The sequence below is a fragment of the Numida meleagris genome, chromosome 19 (assembly GCF_002078875.1).
Source record: "Numida meleagris isolate 19003 breed g44 Domestic line chromosome 19, NumMel1.0, whole genome shotgun sequence".
Taxonomy (NCBI): Eukaryota; Metazoa; Chordata; class Aves; order Galliformes; family Numididae; genus Numida; species Numida meleagris.
In genome coordinates this window covers 4,633,516-4,651,474 of record NC_034427.1, presented here as the reverse complement: position 1 = coordinate 4,651,474, position 17,959 = coordinate 4,633,516, and the positions used below count along the sequence as shown (strand labels likewise).

At 45.1% G+C, this 17,959-nt stretch overlaps 1 protein-coding gene across 1 annotated transcript in view; it reads right to left on the bottom strand.

Moving 5' to 3' along the window:
* Nucleotides 1,296-17,959, bottom strand: part of TOP1 (topoisomerase (DNA) I) — a 64,267-nt gene continuing 47,603 nt past the window's right edge. Inside the window, exons 9-21 of the mRNA XM_021416325.1 lie at nucleotides 16,603-16,718; nucleotides 13,275-13,396; nucleotides 12,458-12,580; nucleotides 10,791-10,978; nucleotides 10,258-10,402; nucleotides 9,104-9,247; nucleotides 7,839-8,024; nucleotides 6,572-6,640; nucleotides 5,827-5,941; nucleotides 5,068-5,195; nucleotides 3,852-3,946; nucleotides 3,158-3,307; nucleotides 1,296-2,783 (exon numbers count right to left, since the gene is read on the bottom strand). Coding sequence (XP_021272000.1) covers nucleotides 2,681-2,783; nucleotides 3,158-3,307; nucleotides 3,852-3,946; nucleotides 5,068-5,195; nucleotides 5,827-5,941; nucleotides 6,572-6,640; nucleotides 7,839-8,024; nucleotides 9,104-9,247; nucleotides 10,258-10,402; nucleotides 10,791-10,978; nucleotides 12,458-12,580; nucleotides 13,275-13,396; nucleotides 16,603-16,718 — 1,684 coding nt within the window. The 3' untranslated portion in view covers nucleotides 1,296-2,680. The remainder of the gene's footprint in view (nucleotides 2,784-3,157; nucleotides 3,308-3,851; nucleotides 3,947-5,067; nucleotides 5,196-5,826; nucleotides 5,942-6,571; nucleotides 6,641-7,838; nucleotides 8,025-9,103; nucleotides 9,248-10,257; nucleotides 10,403-10,790; nucleotides 10,979-12,457; nucleotides 12,581-13,274; nucleotides 13,397-16,602; nucleotides 16,719-17,959) is intronic.

Genomic DNA, 17,959 nt, shown 5'->3' with positions numbered 1-17,959 from the left:
GGGACAGGAAAGGATGAACAGAATGAGATATGAACCTGACCCACCCGTGCTATGTGAATGGACAGGGCAGCACCGGCGGGCAGCCAGCTGAGCTTCAGGCCAGGTCCCATAGGGAAGCTGCTCCCCACTCATCCCTGCTCGGGACCGGCAGGAAGCAGCCTGCTCCCAGGGCTCCTCAAAGAGTGGGCACACCCTTGTTCTGAGAGCAAAACCTGAGCGGTGGCATGGCTGTGGGAGAAACAGAGGTGGTGAGCGCTGTGCCCGCAGACCTGTCTGTGCTGTAGGAGAGCATCGCTCGGCTCCACCAGGTGTACACTGGAAAGCCTGAGCCCCCCGGCTCTAGAGCTCATCTGCTCGGGGGGAGGTGGAGGTGTCTCCATTGGACCTTTCCTTCTCCAAGCTGCATGAACCACTTTAAATTCAGACTTCAGCATCCGCGATGCTGCGCGCTGGGGAAATTTCAGCTGAATTTTACAACGCGCAGAAGCCCTTTTGTCTGCCCGCTGCCTGCCAGCATCCATCGGCGGTGCAGAGCAATTGGCCCCGGCGCAGCCCGCTCCCCTCCCCGGGCTCTTGTGAAGGAATCCCCGCCCCACGCTCCCCGAGCAGCGGGACCAGGCTCTCAGCAAGCACCGTGCAAGGAAGGGCTCCGGGGAAACAAAACCCCGCGGCCAGCCCCGCGTGCCTGAGCTCAGCATCCCTCCTACACGAGAGCCCAGGGATCACGATGCACCACGGCAGGGACCAGCGCTGAGAGGTGCCCCAGCCTCTGAGCAGCACTCAAGCCCCGCAGTCCCCAGCAAACAGCGGCATTGGGGCGGTGGAAGCCCAGCATGGAAGCCGCGGGAACACGGTGCTTCTCCTCCTGGGCTCTCCAAAACCCTGCGGGGTTACAGCAGCACCCGAGCGGGACCGGCTGCGGCCCCCGCTTCCCTGCAAGGACGCGGGCTGCTTTCTCCTCCCGGCTCACCTGGCTTCAATTTGCAGCCTGTGAGGCCTCGGGGGGGATGGGGCTGCAGCCGGCAGGGTTTGCGGCCTTCCCCGGCCTGCCCAAGCACGAGACCCAGTTCCGAGCCAGCTCACCCCTTCTGGTCCCATCAGTGCTCGCTGCCTGTTTCCCACATGGGAGAGGTGTGGGCTCACCCGGGCAAAGGGCAACTCGAGCCCGCTGGGCCCAGCCCAATGCCCCCAGCACCGGCCCTGCTAAAGGCCCCGGGTCTCGCTCTGGGGGCTGTGGAAACACTGGGGGCAGGGCCGGGCCCACGGTGAAAGAACACGCGGACGCCAGCACTCAGTTAAGTTGTAGGAATTTATTTTAAATAACCTACAGTTGATTAAAAGGGAATTCATGATAAAAATAGAAGATACTTGTTGAGGAAAGGCTGCAGGAAATGGTCTTCGCACACACACTACGCTAACAATGCCTCTAAAACTAATGATTATAGCAAAAAAAGGTTTCACATTAAAATTCTGCTTTTTAATTTTTTTTTTAAAATTTTTTTACACAATTACAAAAGGAAAAAAAAAAAATAAAAGCCCTAAAATCTTGATTATTTTTCCTTTTTTTTTTTTTTGGACCGATGCTCATTTCCCTCGAAATTTTTGACCTGTGAAACTTCTTTTTTACACAATAAAATCTTTCAAGTAAAAGAGGGGGAGCGGGGCTTAGAAAAAAAAAAAAAAGGGGGGGGGGGGGAGGGGGGGGGAAGGTCAAACAGTCTGACAAAGCTACACAGTAAGTATTCTTGAAGTGTACAGAGCGTGCTCAGGACAAAGCGTGACGGCATCGCGGCTGCTGCCCAGCTCCTCGCCGCTCGGATCCCACGCGGCCCCTCCCCCCTCCCCACATCGACGCTCGGATCTTTGAGATCGAGAAGAAAGAAAGAAAGAAAGAAAAAAAAAAAAAACACACGGTTTAAATATTTTAAAATAATTAAAAGGGATAGAAATTCACATTTAAAAAAAAAAAAAATAAAAATAGAAAAACCAAAGAAGGAACGCGCGGAAGGCGGGAGGGCCCGACTGCGTTTCCCGTCACGCTTTGCCCCGAGCGAACGCGGTGGATGTTTGTTTTGTTACTCGTGTCCTCGTGCCACCACCGCTCCGAGTGACCACTGAAAACAAACAATATCGGATACTCCCATGGCTGTAGGTGACAGCGGTAACAGGTGCGTTGGGTTCCTTACATTGTGTTTGTTAAATTCTGAAATGGGGCGGGGGGAAGGGCAGGGGTTAAGGAGTCCATTTTCTATTAAAATATAGAAGTTATTGCAAAACCCTAACTGTAAAAACGCACCAATATAATTGGATTTTGTATACAGTAGCTAAAGATTCCCACGCTCTCGGTGTGATGGTGAATTTGCCTGGCGGAAGGTTGACAAATCCTCCATCCACTTGCTCTGCCTCAAGAGAAAAACCACACAAACCAGACAGCTAGAATTTGGATCTCTGAAACATTTTTTAAATAAGTTGTCCATAGGACAACTGGCTCAGCTCCTTTAGGATATTTCCAGGTTATTCTTTCTACAAGATGTTGGCTGTTTTATCCGATGCTCACTTGCCCCTTTTCTCCCCCCTCCCCGGCATCCCAGGACAAGTAAGGCTCACAGTTTATCAATCTTCCTAAAAACCAGGCTACTCCCCCTTTTATTCCCGTAACATTCATCTCATTAAAAACAGGTTAAAACTCATAGTCTTCCTCTGCCATGTCGATAGCCCAGGCGAATTTCTCTCGCTGGGTTTTGTTATATATCTTCTCTATAGGAATTCCCCACTTCTTGCACCTGCAGAAGAAGAGATGCTGTTAAGTGTCAGCCCAGCACAGGCTCTCAAACCCTTGTGGTGCAACAGAATGCTGCGCTCTCCCCAGCTCCGCTCCACCACAGGACACGCACCTCACCGGGCAGGACCAGCCTCCCTGCTCTACGCCCTGCACGTTCTGACCCATCTCCTCCCAGCACAGGGCTGCCTGTGGCTGGCATGCAGCACCTGCCCCAAGAGAGCCATTTAAAACCTCCCCAAACCACGTGAAGACGGAAGGGAAGGCCATGAAGGGACAGACCTTCCTGGCAGCGCAGGGGCACTGCTCTCAGGCACAGCCCTTGCCTACAGTCTGTGGGACTACACGCACGTGAAGGAGCCCAGGGCAGATGCTTACCAAGCAACAGAGATCCTAGGGTCCAGATAGTTGAGTTTGGAGGTGCTCAAGGCGATCTGCTTGTTCTCCTCCCTATCTGTAGCCTGAACCTCCAGCTTCATCAGCTGCTCCTCAATCCTCTGCACTGCTTTCTTCTTGCTCTCCACTGCCCTGGGGTGAGGGAGGAAAAAGCAGTTAATGCCTAACGCCCTGCTGGGCTCAAGACAGCAGTATTGTGGGAAGGCAAAGGGACTCTACTCAATGTAAGCAATGCCACCAGCCTCAAAAGGCAGTTGTGTCAGCACAGATGGTGACACAAAACATTCAGCACATGCAATTAAGAACTGACATTTTCAAAGATGCAGCACAGAAATCCTAAGCGGTAGTTTTGTTTTAAAAGGTTGGAAGCAACAGCCTCAACTATACTGATGCTACACCCACTTTAAAACCAACCCGCCTATCCCTCTATAATAGTCATGTTGTGATTCTGCCTCCAGAGCTCCCTTAACCCAGCAGCCCTGTGACTATTCTGCAGAGCACAGACAGCTTGAAGGCCATTTCTTCATGCACAGAAGAAAGAGGGGATAAGAAAGCTTGAGAAAGTCTTCCCAAATCAATTGGATCACAGGCTGGGGAAACAGAACAGAGGGCTGAAGCACCCATTTGGAGCTCGAGGTACTGGGAGCATTGCACAGCCTAGTAGCACCAGCCTTACTTTTTAGACTTCTCATCCCTCCGGACCTTGGCATCAGCTTTGGCGCTTTTCAGTTCTCTCCTGGCATCAGCTAACTGCTCCTTCTTGGCATCGATCTAGGAGAGGCAAAACCAGAGGGCGGCACTGTCAACAAGCTGCAGACAACTGTGGCAGTCACCCCTGGGCAGCATGACCAAAGGAGTGAGTTTGTGACCAAGTTCAGAATTTATCAGCGCTCAGGTGCACCTCTGCAGAACAACTAGGCCACACTAAGATTTTCAGTTTGCTGCAAATCCCACTGTGGTGATTAGTTTCCCTCAGAAAACAGGGTTCCAGTCACTGCCAAAGACAAAGTGGTGTGCTGGTAGAAAGCTCCTGGAAGCCTTCTAATAAAGCTACAATGAAGGCAAAGGGACTTGCCAAAAGCCCATCTAGGCAGCTTGCCTATCTCCAGTGTATCCCACCAGTACCAGTTCTGAAAGTACCATGGAAGAATGATCCCTTTTCCCTCAGCAGGGATCTGTTCTTGCCCCCAAATCCTTCAGGCTGAAAAGTATTAAAGCTTCAGGCAGTTCTCCACTGGTAAATTTAGGATTCAGGGAGATTTAGCATTATGCAGCCCCTTCAGCCAATCCCCTTAAACATCCCCCTGGCTCTAAGATCTAGGGTGAAGGCAGCCATGTTAGGTGTTACAGAAGCAGGGGTCACTGCAGTGCAAACCAGAAGTCCTGGTTGTGAAGGTTATTCTAAAGCCAGACCAGAAGCAGACCTAACCCCTTTGGACCTCATGACCTCCAGCAGAAACAATTTGCAAAGGAAGAGGTCAAGTCAGAGGGGCACAATGTGTCACGTACGCAGCCTGCACTGACAGTGGCCTGGGATTCACACAACTGGAGCAGATGCCCACTCCGGGTTCTTTAGGGGATACAAATCAGAGCTAGGCTGCTGCTCTGAAATTTTGATGGCAGCAGAACTCGCTGTCTGATCAGCAACAGAACAAAGGGTCTGGTCATGGTCTTTACAAGTGTAAGAGTACCACAGCTGAAAGGTGGCCCTTTCAGCTCAAACACTGTGCTTCTAGAGCCTGCCTCTCCAAGCAGGCCCGCCTGATGCAGCACTAACCAATTCCTGACAGAGAAAAGCAGGCTCTGCTTCCATTTCACCCCAAGTGAAAGGAAACGTGACTCCTGGGATGCAGCACTCGGAGCCCTGCCCCAACCCAAGGGCTGGGGGGTACCTTGCTCTGCAGGTTCATCATGGACTTCTCAAAGGTCTTCGGTGGAGCCCTCTGGTGGTTACACAAAATGGCAACCGCTCTGTTGGCACGGTTATAGGAAAGGATCTTCGCTGGGATGTTGTCATCCGCTGCAAAGTAAAAGAAAGTGGTGAACAACTGGTGTTCTGCAGGGCTGAGCAGCCCCAGTCAGCACCTCCCAACAACTCTACAAGCTCACAATCACTGCAGGAATGACCTTGCCCTCTGATGGGACAGTCTCAACACTACATTCTAATCAAAGTGCTAAAAGCCTGACCACTTCCATTCCAAACCTTAACTCTAAATAGCATCAAAGACAACATTTGTCTCTCAAGAGACAGGGGAAGCACACCCATGCTCGATAGCAGAGTACTGCTCAAGACACTGTTGGACTTCAGTTTCCTCCAACATGTCCACTTTGTAAAGTTGCTAAAGTGCAAGCTAGCAGTCCTCAGAGAGTCTGAAGAAACATAAAGCTGTTTACAGAGACTGCCTGTCACCTATGGCATTTAACAGCTAGCAAGAAACAAGTGAGAGATTCGGTGAAGGCCAGGCATCGCCTAGCAGGCAAACTGTAGTGTGCTCACAGATGAGCTCTGCGCTGCCCCAGCACTGGGCTGTTCAACCACTCCCACACTAGGAGAACAGCAACCAGGAAGTGGTAGGCAGATAGAAGGTTAAGCCATGTCTGTATTGCAGGATGGGAACTGTCCCCCTCAAAGCTGCAAGGGCAGGACTTACGGTTAGTGAGCTCCTTGAGCTGCTGCTGTAGCGTGATGGAGGCATTGTAAGTACGGAATACCTTGGCTGTCAGTCCCTCCATAAGGTCTTGAAGATGTTTATTTAAGATACTGGTCTAAAGAAGCAGAAAGGAGAAAACAGAATTAGAACTGACTACAGTACTGAAGTCTCTGGACACACCGATGATGATGAAAGAGCTCGTGGCTGAAGCGTAGCTCATGTACTTGGACTTGATACCCAATGGCCAAAACATCACTGAAGCCACAAGAAAAGTGAACAAAGAACTGGTAAGTATTAGACTAGTATCAAGCATCATAAATGGTCGAATAACTTTTCTTCATTGTGGAGGTTTTGGTTCCCAGCAGGAAGAAACATGCCTATCCCATCCCAGGGAATGTGCTTAAATCACCACAGTGCTCCCATAGAGCCAAATGTGTTAGGGATGGTTTCTGAAAGTCTGTCAACTCACAGTCATCTTTTCCGAACTGTGAAAAAACCTATCCAAGTCAGAGCCAGCCAGGCTCCCCAGAGTAAAAGCCCATCACTTCGGGAACCTGCAGCCACAGTGAACAATACAGACAACAGATTGAGACTCTCACTCAGGTCTCTCAGGCCAGCTCTGGAAAAAAAAAACAACCTGCCACTGAAACCATTTTTGGAACAGAGCAGCTGTTATTGCCTAGTGCAGAGCGAGCCCGTTCATGGTTCTCTACCACCCTTCCCTCCCCAATAACTATGTGCTTACATTGAGGCGGTCAAAAAGGTCATCCTCAGGCTGCTTATTCTCCATGAACAGCTGAAGATTCTTAAAAACCTGCAAGAAAATAAAACCCACATCTTAAGGCATCAGGACTGGACAGCAGTAATACGTGAGGAAGTAGCACTGCCAAGACACCATTTAAACTGTTTTCAGAGAACAGTGACAACGCTGGGCACAACTTCCTAACAGACAAAGACCCATCTCTCAAGACAGTGCTTGTGTTTAAAGTTCTTCCCCAGCAACAGGAGTCCTGGGCATTTAATGCTCTTTATTCTTTTTCCTTTTGATCCACATTGCAGGAGACTTGATTCTGCTCTGCTTAGCTGCCTAACTGGGCAGACCCCAAAGCTACCACCTGCTCCCCTTTCTCTCAATAATTATTCCAACCAGACAGATCTCTGAGCCATTTCCCATAGAGTAAAGCTACCAAAACCCCATCTCTTCGCATCGCAGCATTAGATGTTTCATCCAATTCCATCTTAAACAAGTCTCACTGGGATGGGGAAATAATTGAAGCCTTTTTGATTATACAGAGACCACAAATCCCAGCTCTGTGTACTCCAAATCCCTAGTTTCCAGCTTCTCATCAACACATGTTCTTCCTCTATAGAGGAATACTGAGAGATTTCTAGTTCCACAATAATCAATTCCCCATTGTAAGCTCTGAAGAAGAGACATGAAGGGAGACCAACACCAGTACATTTAAACTGAAAAATGTTCTCTTCTTTAAACAAGGGAACAAGAACTCTAGCATATGCTCATTTCTAAAGCAGCCATAGTTTGTGGTTCTTTTTCCCCATTTTGTTTGCCAAGAGATCAACATTTACTGCCATTTGTCATTACAATTAATACAGTACTGTATGTGTGTTACCCAACATACTGTGCTGGCTGCAGAGGTGTGGGCCAGACGCAAGGCTTGATTACATCTACAAAGCCAAAGCCTTTTTGGACAGTGCTCTCCAGCTCAAACTGCTGGACAGGGATTTATTCTGGAATAAGGATTAAGATCATAATAGATGTGAAACTGGTAGACAACAAAGAAATAAAGGGAGAAACACTGCCCTGAAAAGTTTTGGTTGGTAGGTACCAACCAAAGGTGCTACCAGTAAGAAGGAAAGAACATCAACTAATTTGTTTTCTGGCTCGCTGTATCTGACCAAGGGCAAAGTACCCTATTATTGCCAATAAGACTGTGCACTGACCACATTTTTCTGCAGTTCAGTCTGTGTACGTGTTTGTGGAGATACCTTACCCTCTTCTCAACAGGGACTTTGTTGTAGTATCGGATGGAGTCTTTCCCGAGGAAGTCAAACTCAACCACGTATTCCTGGCCATCCAGTTCAGGATGCAGCTTGATATGTTCTACTCTCAAAGAGCAGCAGCCCACGGTGTCAGCTGTCTCTCCTTCTTCTTTTTCATTACCAGCTCTCAGAGCAAGCTACATATATAACAAGACAAGAGAGGGAAGCATTTCAAACCATCCCAGCAAAGGACAGATGCTAGAAACTTTCAGACATGGTGCTACAATCATGAGCATCTACAGTAGAAGAGGGAGAAAATGTGGAAAAAAAACAAAACTTAGAAAATTTTCCAAAACTCCTTAGGTTTTCCTGAAATCTGTTTTAAATAATTTTAAACTCCAAAATCTTCTACCAATCCACCAAAATCTCTGTGTTAAAAATGTTAATTTCAAAATGTTCAACATTTTAAAGAAAAAATCTAACTGACATCTGTGTGAACTCAATCTGACACAAAATCAAGAAGATCATTAGTTATACACCTTCTGATCCTGCCTTCTCACTGCATGCTAAAGAAACAGACTTCAAACAACGTATATGATACTTTCTTTAGATTATTTAAGTAACTTAAAGGCTGCATAAAAATGTATTTTAATTGTCCCAGCTAATCCAATTTCTAATTGTTTAAGAAAAACCTTAAATAGTCATATGAAAACACAATTATTCAAATAAAAGTTCCCTGATTTGCATCAAACTACCCTGAACAGGAACTGGTCATTTGGCTGGTCAAAATATCATATAGTAGCAGGGCAGCAGCTCTATGAGAGCAGGCTTTAAATAGCACCAAGTGTATCAATATAACTTCAGCTTTCTTTATGCTATGGTGAGAAATTTAGCATAATTATGAAACCTCGTAACTATGAGGTCAACTGAAGAGCTGACAAAGTAGCAGAAATTCCCAGCAGGAAAAAACTGAAACAGCCGGAGACAAAAGGCCCACCAAGTTCCCAGTAATCCAACTGGGAGATTCTGGGACCCAGCTGTGAATTTTGCCTGAGCTAAAACAATGCTGCCTGAAATAACCACGGTCAGTAGTACAATAGTTTATTGCTCTTGATTTCCAGGTAATGGGAAAAGAAAAGGAGATGGAAGCCTGACCACCAGGAAGTCTCAGGATACCTTAGTAACTGGGCTCAATTCTGCCTCAGGAACAGACACACAGCAGTGCTGAGTATCCCAGCAGGACAGGAAGGGCAGCAGTGTGCTGGGGGAGCCTCACCTTATCGATGAAGTACAGCGCCACAGCCCTCTGCCGTACTTTCATCTCTTTGGATTTCCAATCTTCTCTGTATTGATTTCGGATTTTATCTACGCACTTCTTCAACCTCCGGGCTGTCTCATATTTTTGCCAGTCCTTCTCACCCTAAGAAAATTGAAATACAGTCAGCACCTGAAAGCAGGCAGAGACCCAGCTCCAACCTGCCTCCCGAGGCGTTACAAGTAGGAGCAGCAAATAGTCTCACTGTACCAAAGTCTCACTGTACCAAAGCACCGAGATTTCACTGCTAAAACAGCTCAGCTCCAAACTGTGCTGCCAGGCAGCTGGAAGCAATTCAGATTTCCAGGATATTAAACACTTGTACGGAAGCAACTATAAAGACACCGGAGACATTATGTCTTCCATGCTTCTCAATATATAAATGGTTTCCTCTGCTTTACTCAGATAACACTTACATTCTTTCAGCTGTGGAATTAAGCATCCATAAAATGTAAAGGCAATATCACTCGTTCGTGAGTATTATCACATATTCAAGCCGTGGCAAAAAGAGGGCATGAATTCACAAGGAACCAAGATTTCCTCCATACTTGTGGAACAGACATCTTTCCAATCCAGGAAGAAGTCCCTTACCAAAATGATTTCAGGAGAACTTAAATTTTAACCCCAAACTGAAGAGTACTTCTCTTTCAGCAGGCTTTTATGGAACTAATCCACTGTCCAGTTATTTGCTCCCCCAGCACGGTTTGTTTTCCTTCAGTTGTGAGCTCTTCATCTTTTCAGCCAGTAACGTGGCCACATTTTTAATTTTAGGATTGATTAATGAGCGGCTCATGGTTAAAATTTCTCTACGTGGTCAAGCAGAGGAACTTAGGGCCAAAAGAGGATAAAATACCCATGAGGGCAAGTTTGTTCTTGAATACATTATTTCCTTTTCAGCTTATAAGAAGTAAAGGATTTCTATCGGGAATGACACGATGCTTTTCAAAAGATGTATTTTTTAGATTTCATCTGCTGTCCCGTGCTGCAGTCGCATTCTCCTGTTTTTTTCAAGGGAGAACAGAAGTACACGTACTTCTTATTACTATCCTAGCCAACAGCTACATTTGCATCATGAAGACATGACTAGTATTTTTTTTTTCCAACTAATTTTTTACCTTAATTCTTGAGCTAGGGTTCAACATTATGTATTTGATAGAGCCTTGGATGTTCTCTGTCCACGACACTAGCCAGGTGACCTTGTTATCATGCCGGACCTCCTTCCATTTGTGTCCTGGTGGAGGGGGAGGGACCTTGGAATCCCTGCAAAGAATTAGAAAACAGTAAATGGAAACTATTTAAAGGTATTTTAAACATCAAAATGCTTTAAGTAATGGATACCATCACACAAAGAAAGCATAAGTAGAGGAACTGAGGCAAAGTAATGACAAATTTTCACAAGCAGGAAATCAAGTGAATCAAAGCGAGTAGTCAAAGATAAATGTCATTGCTATCAGTGGAACACACATTCCTAGGAAGAACTTTCATTTGTTGACAGTGCAATAGAACAGATGCTTATCAGGGCAGGACTGAAGAAAGGCCCACCAAGATAAGGAGCCTGTGTACTTCTACATGATAAGTATCAGCCTATTCAGGATCATAGAGAAGAAGCTATCCTAACTACAAAAGGTGCAAAACACCCAATGCTCACTTGCTGCAGTTAATGATGATGTCTTCTGGCATGATGCGTCTCTTCAACATGCCCATTTTGGGATGGTTCCCCCGGCCTCGGAAGAGACCTGGAGGTTCAATCTTGAAGTTAGCAATCCTCTCTTTGTGGTTGTCCATCACACAGTAACCATATTCCTTCAATAGTCGCTCATTCTCCTCTTTGATTTTCTAGAAAGAGCCAAAAGCATAAATGAAACAGTATGCCCAGCACCACGTATCCCTGCATTCCAAGACTTAGAACATTTTGATATTTGCACTACAGTAACACTGAAGACCAACTCAAATCCAGATTCCCATCGTGTCAATGCTGTACACACAGGGCAGCAGACTGCCCAGGTAAGTATTCATAATAAACAAGCAGGAAAAAGGGAAAGAATGTACAAGAACACTTAAAACTTGTATTTGAGGGAACAGATTAGGGCTGGTGAAGGTGACTATTATTTTGTCACAGCAGAAGCCATCATGTAACACAGCTACAAACGTTGTCTAAGTACAACAGCCCCATTACAGTACTGGTGATTTAGATTCATTCCCCAAAATAAGCATATTACATCTACTGGATGTTACATTTTGTTGTTAATGTAGAACACCCCCAGCCTTCTGTGTTTGAACTCAGCATCAGAAAGCAAGCAGAGGAATGTCTCCAGTCTGCTACTGAAGGCACGTCAGGCGTGTGTCAGCAAATGGTCTCAAAGGCAGAACGTGGTCTCCTAATTAAGAATGTGCTGAGATTTCACTGCATATTTCTTTGCTCGAACTCTAATAACATGGAAGGAAAAGCTGGGAAAAATACAAACACTGCAGCCCAAAATAAACTATCTGACCCACACACAGCACTGATGTGCCAGCTATGAAACTTAACAGTAAAATCCACTTCTGCTCCGTTGTAAGTAATAGTTACAAAGGCTGGGAATTGGGAAAGACTCACTCAATGCTTCTTGAACAGAAGCAGCACAATGACACGAGCTCTCTACTTTGGCAGGACTCCTCTGACTCCAAGGGCCATACTTTCCAAGCTACCAGGCCCCTCATTTAAGGAGAATTACTGTAGCATTGCAAAGGATCAACTGAGAATTTGAAGATGAGTCTTCAACTTTTATTTGTAGTATGCCTCAGTCATTCAAAACAAAACAAGAAAAACACTACTTTTCTCCTTACAAGCCACTGCAGCTATGCTACTGAAAATAAAATTGCATTTTTAGTTGGAGGACTGAATCAAAAAGAGTCCTTTTCTCAATACATTTTATTCACTACTGTCACTGCTGCATCCCTTCTACTATCCCTGATTTTTCCCCTCCAAACCTAAGGATGTCCTAAAATAAAAAATTAATCCTTAATTGAACAGCCACTGCTCATTACTGGCCACGGACCAAGGCTCCCATTGACATAACACCTCTGATTCCCATTATTTACTTAAGCAAGATCAAGAGCCTTAACCCTATCAATATCATTTGAGTCAGGATGAAGGTTCAGCTGTAAACATCACGCTTTGTGCTACTTGAGCTGCAGAGAAAATATTCCTACCATTAATCTGAAAGTTAATATTTTGAAAGCTAGTAAACATTGGCAAGGTGAGCAGAGAAACAATTACACAAAGATGCTGACAAGTCAGCTAAGCATCAACAATTCTGGAATCCCCTGTGGTACCTGTTTCTCCTCCTTGGACATCTGTTTCCTTGCTTCCGTCTGAGCTTTGAAATACTGGCTCATGTGGGTGAAGTCACACTTGCTGAGGCTGGTGATAGTGCTCTTCTCTTCAGAGGTCATTTCCTAGCAGAAAAAAAGCAGTGCTTCATGTTTTCATACGTGGATAATAGAGCTTATCCTACCCAAGACAGTTTCAACAGGGACTTTAGATAGGTTCTCACAATAATCCCCCAGGAATCCTCAAATTCTTGCACATGCTGACTCCAGCTAAGGTCAAACAAAGACAAAAGAAAAAGAAACAGAGTGCATGCAACGCTGGCCCTCCAGTGGTCTGATCTGTGTGAGCGCCGGGTGATGCTGCACCACCTTGCAAAGTGCTCTCAATTGAACTGTGGCTGGGACTGCAGAGAGAGCAAAATCCAGTAACTTGTCTAGGAGAACTCTGCCAGGTGATCTGTAGGCTTGCCTTTCAGCTGACAAGTTCACCGAGGAAGTTCTGGCTTCTAGGTCTTTGGAAGGGGCTTCCCTCCACTATAAAGAATACTCTCTAAGGGATCTAACAGTCAGATCAGCTATACCCTTCAAGCTGCAGCTTGCAAATTTGGTTTGGAGAAGTCTGACTTTGTCAGTTTAGAAAGGTGTAAAATTAAATATAAATTCACTTCCTGGTGAAACCACGGGATAAACTGGAAACTACGCTTTCAGTTGCCAACAGCTAACTCTCCTGTGCCTGGAACATCGGCCCCTTTCCATTGCCCAGCACTGAGGGGACACCAGCCACACCTGCAGTCACCACAGCCCAGGATTACGGGCATACCTTTCTCCAGTCCTTAAAAAAGTTTTTCCTGAAGATCTCCTTCGTAGTGTATTCATGGTCAAGCATTTTTGCAAAGAACGTGGCAACTTCTTCTGCTTTGGTGCTCAGCTTCATGACTTTACCTACAAAGAAATATTTTTAAAGCACATGGTTTCCTCTGGAATTTAAATGCCAAAAAAAAAAAAAAAAGAAAGCAAGAGAGTCTGATGTGAAACAAGTCAGAGATGCAGGGCAGGAAGGAGAAAAGGCCTCCTGCAGGAAACCCTCTGCTGAGGCAGCCTGCTGGTGCGCACACTCCTGAGAAGATACTGCTGTTTGAAGTGAAAGAGGTAAAGAATTTTATTAACATTCATATTCTGGCACTTGGACATATGGGAAATACAGTCTCTGTATTCCTCTTCAACCCATAGACAGGCATGCTCTGGAACACCCCTTCTAGCCTTCAGCTATTTCTAGCCAGGAAGAGCTCTTCCTATATATATATACACACCATGAATAGGCTGAAAAGTGATGCCAAATATTTAATTCCTCTTCATTGAAGGGAAACGTGTCAGGATTCAGCTAACAGTCCGAGTCCTTTACCGTGGGAACATGTTCCTGTCTCCCCAAATCAGGCTCAACATACAGTCATTTTTCAGACAGACTGAGTTTGCAGCGAGCAAAAAGGTCACATTTCAGCTTATCTGCAAGACTGCAGTGCAAACTGAAATTGCTGCAAGGAAAAAGACTAAGGCACAAGGGAAGAGAGGCTGCTGCAGTATCGAAGCTGTGGATCTAACGTTCCTATCGAATCTTTTCGGTCCAGATTGTTCTCCTGAGGTGCCATGATCCCCGTGAAGGATTTTGCATGCAACTCACATCTCCAGCAAGCTGCAAGGAATATTTGAAGTCCCAGCGGGCTGGCAGACAGTCAGCACCTGTGGATTTTGTAATGGTTCGTACTGCACAAAAGTCAATACAAGAAGCACCACTGTTGATTCTGAGTTATTGGGAAAAAAAATACCACGCTTTTGATGTTTTTTTTTTTTTAAAAAAAGTTACGTCTCCAAAAATAAAGCACAGGAGTTTTCTATAAAGCCTTGTAAAACAGGACTTTGCAAAAGGTCCTCCCAATGATCTAAGAATATCCCACAATTAAATGAAACCAACAGAAACTCTGCCAATTTGTAAGCTGCAACCTAAAATACTGCATTTGTTTGCCTACAACAGGAAATGGGGGAAGGGAGAGACAGCAAGGGAAGCCGTTTTTTTCCAGGCTGCAAGTCTAGCTTGAAAGAAACTATCCAGTAAATAACACATTATGGGGTTTAAATGACTGAAGTTGTTCCCAAATTGCTGAAGAGTAGTACAGGCTCAGTCATCCTTATCTTTCCACTTTAAAATAGATTTCATTCTACTGAATTTCCGCTTTTTATAAAAGCTTGAAAAGGCTCTCACCGATAGTGATGTATATTTAAAAACAAAAAAGATGTATGTCAGAGACCTGAGCGTTAGTTACTGAACTTAAAAAACTGAAAACCAGAGAGCAACCCAGGGACACGAGGAGAAGATACCACACTGCTGTGATAAACAGCCCTGCCATCATCCACATTCTTACCTTGCCCCATCTGCAGAAAGAACAGTGCAAGTTTAAGGCACCTTTGTGATATAAGACTGCATCAAAAAGAGACCTGTTCTCAATACGTTTTATTCACTACTGTCACTGCTGCATCCCTTCTACTATCCCTGATTTTTCCCCTCCAAACCTAAGGACAAGCTTGTTAACCCAGTCACTCCAGCATATAGCCAAGTCCTACAAGATGGCTTTTAGCATTTCAAGCTCCTTCACCAAATCTGGTATTGTAAGCACTACCAATAGCTCCAGCAGACATCAGTTAGGTGAAGATGGGCAGTCTCACTGCAGTGCAATCACTGGGCAAGGAATGGATTCCTCCAGTGAGATCTGGCAGCCTGGCAGCTGGCTGGCCAGCCGTAGCGTGGTTATTGGACGCTACAAATCATCCTAGGGTAATCTTGAAATTAGACAATGCCTTGTAAGCATAGGGAGCAGCTCTCAGCAGCCGCTGTGTAAATCAGACATCTGATTCTTATTTTTCCCCCTAGCTTCTCAAGGAAGACTTTTGTGATCGCTTTGTTGGCAAGAATCCAACCCTGCCTCTAATTTTTGTGCCTATTGATCAATTCTTACTATGACAAAGACGAGAGATTGCAAAAATCCCAGCATTTCCTAGAGCTTTTGTGAAATACGTGGCAGGATAGAAGCTTACTGCTGCCTGTGCCAAAGGGATAACTACAGCATAATTTGCCCTTCTCCTTCTCTAGACAGCAGGAGAGATCACACGTTCTTCAATAAAGGAGAAAAAATATTTCCGACATGGAAACAAGTTCTTATCAAACCCTTAGATGGACAGCTGTAGGAAAATAGACATCCTTGATCACTGTGCTACTTGCTTAGAGATAACCTTTCTAGGATGAAATCTGTTTATTTCACTATGTTGTTGCTGTAAATGAATGCCGCCTATTTCTCTGTATTTAAAAATGTGTCATGAAAATACCGCACTGCTTCTGGAAGAGTTCCATGCACAGATGTCCCCTTCACCAAAGATTACATTTCTACCTTTCCAAATGCCTCCCACTTAATTCAATCCTGGGCTAATTTGATCCTTCATTTAACGTGATCACAGGACTAAAAGGAAACACACGGGTCATCAAGTCCAGTCTCCAGCAGGCATCACATCGTATAATCCCTTCCACATGAGACTAACAGCCAGTGAGCCCAGCATACTAGAATCCCACATCAGTTAGTTCTGCTACTCTCAGTAATTGGTAAATGGGACCATGACATACACTGGAGGGGTCTATCCTCGAGGCCAGGATGATCACATGCATTTGCACAAGTTCTAATCATCTGTATCAAAATTCAGTAGACTTATTCAGTTAATGTCACCAAATGATCGTGAATTTCATCACAAATTATGGAAATTTCAATCAATGACATTGAAGAAAACAGACGACCAGTAGTGAAGTAGCTACAGTTATGTACTGTACTGGTCACACACTGCTACTCTGGGCAGAAGCCCCTCTCACACTGTTAATAAAGCTGAGAGATTTACTACTGTAAGTGTGAGCACAAGTTCATCTCCGTGTCAACTCAGCAGAATTCAGCAGGCTGCTCCTTTAGTTCTACAAATCCTTCCTTTTCTGAGCTGTCAAGGAACTTCTTCTAAGCTAATTACTGTAACAAAGTCACCTCCTCATCTCCTCAGTACCTAGAAGAATGCCCTGTCTATTTCCCTTCCCAACAAATTGGAAACGCAGATTAACTCACCATCATAGTAAAACTTGACATTTTCAGGCAGTGGTTCATACGGTGGAGCAAACACAGGACCTTTATGCTCTAGGAACTTCCATTTAATTCCTTCAGGGTAGCGCTCTTCTTCCCACCTTCAAAAGAAAAATAGGCAGCAATATAATTCACATTCTACTCTTTGCTTTATTACTACATGGGTGTAAGAGCATACTACAGAAATTCATAAAGTAATGATTGCTTTCCCAGACACTGACCAAGCACAAATATTTTCACTTTTAAAAAACAAAAATAAAACAACAAACAAGCACAGGAACATCCACAAACAGAACACCTTTGGTCACAGGTATCTGATGGGCAGTCCTCACCTCCCACTTGCTGCTCTTTTCACAAAAGCACACAGATGAAAAAGCTTAGAACTTTAGAAAATGAAGAATTCAGGCTTGTAAAGCAGTGAGGATCATGCCAAATTAGAGTCAGCTGTGATCTAACATCAGGTCCAGAATGCCTGCTCAGCAAAGCCAAACAATTGTGGTATATTATGCAGCTGCTTTCAGATGTGGGCAAGTATCCCATTAAGGGCAGAGATAAAGAAACAGATGTTCATTTACAACCTAAATGAGAGCAAACCTGCTTGGACAAGGAAGAATAAAACCTGCTTTGTCATTTTAAATTCATTCCAATTCCTTGGGTATGAAAAAGTGTTGTTGAAGAAAAGCAGAGTAGCAAAGAAGATAAGAAACTTGCCTGAGAGCACCTCTATAAAAATGTTTTGTAAATGACGCAGTGGGCACCACAACACAGCAAGGCAGGCGCCGCCAATCCCAGGTTCCAGCTGAACAAACTCAGGGCCAGCAATTCATCTACAGACTCACACACCAGGCCTGCTTCCTCCCCCAGCTCCCAGTACCCATTGCCCAAGCCACTGATTCCACTCTCCCTCCCCTTACTCTTCTTTCGTGATTACCAGGACATTACTGTTCCATACTGCTGGCACAGGACTCCCTGCTGAGACAGGCTATTTTACCTTAGTGATTCATCAACTGGAAGACCATTAATCTGCCACAGTATTCAGTCTTTGAATTGCACAGACAACTCTGTTGAGCAGCCACGACAATAAAATACGTTTAAGCTTCCCTCTTGTGTCAGCCCCATGGAGTAGTTTCCTTCTCAGCTGCTGTGCACCCAGAAAAGATGCACACGTACCTCTGGGAATGTGATGCACAAATAAATACTTCATTCCTAAAGAGATATCACGGCCACTGCACAGAAGATGGGCATTGCTCAGAGAAAGGAGCTTCTGCTAGAAAACACTCAAAAATGCTCCAGTGGTGCCTGTATGCCAATAGTTTAGGAAGAACAACGATCGTACGGGATA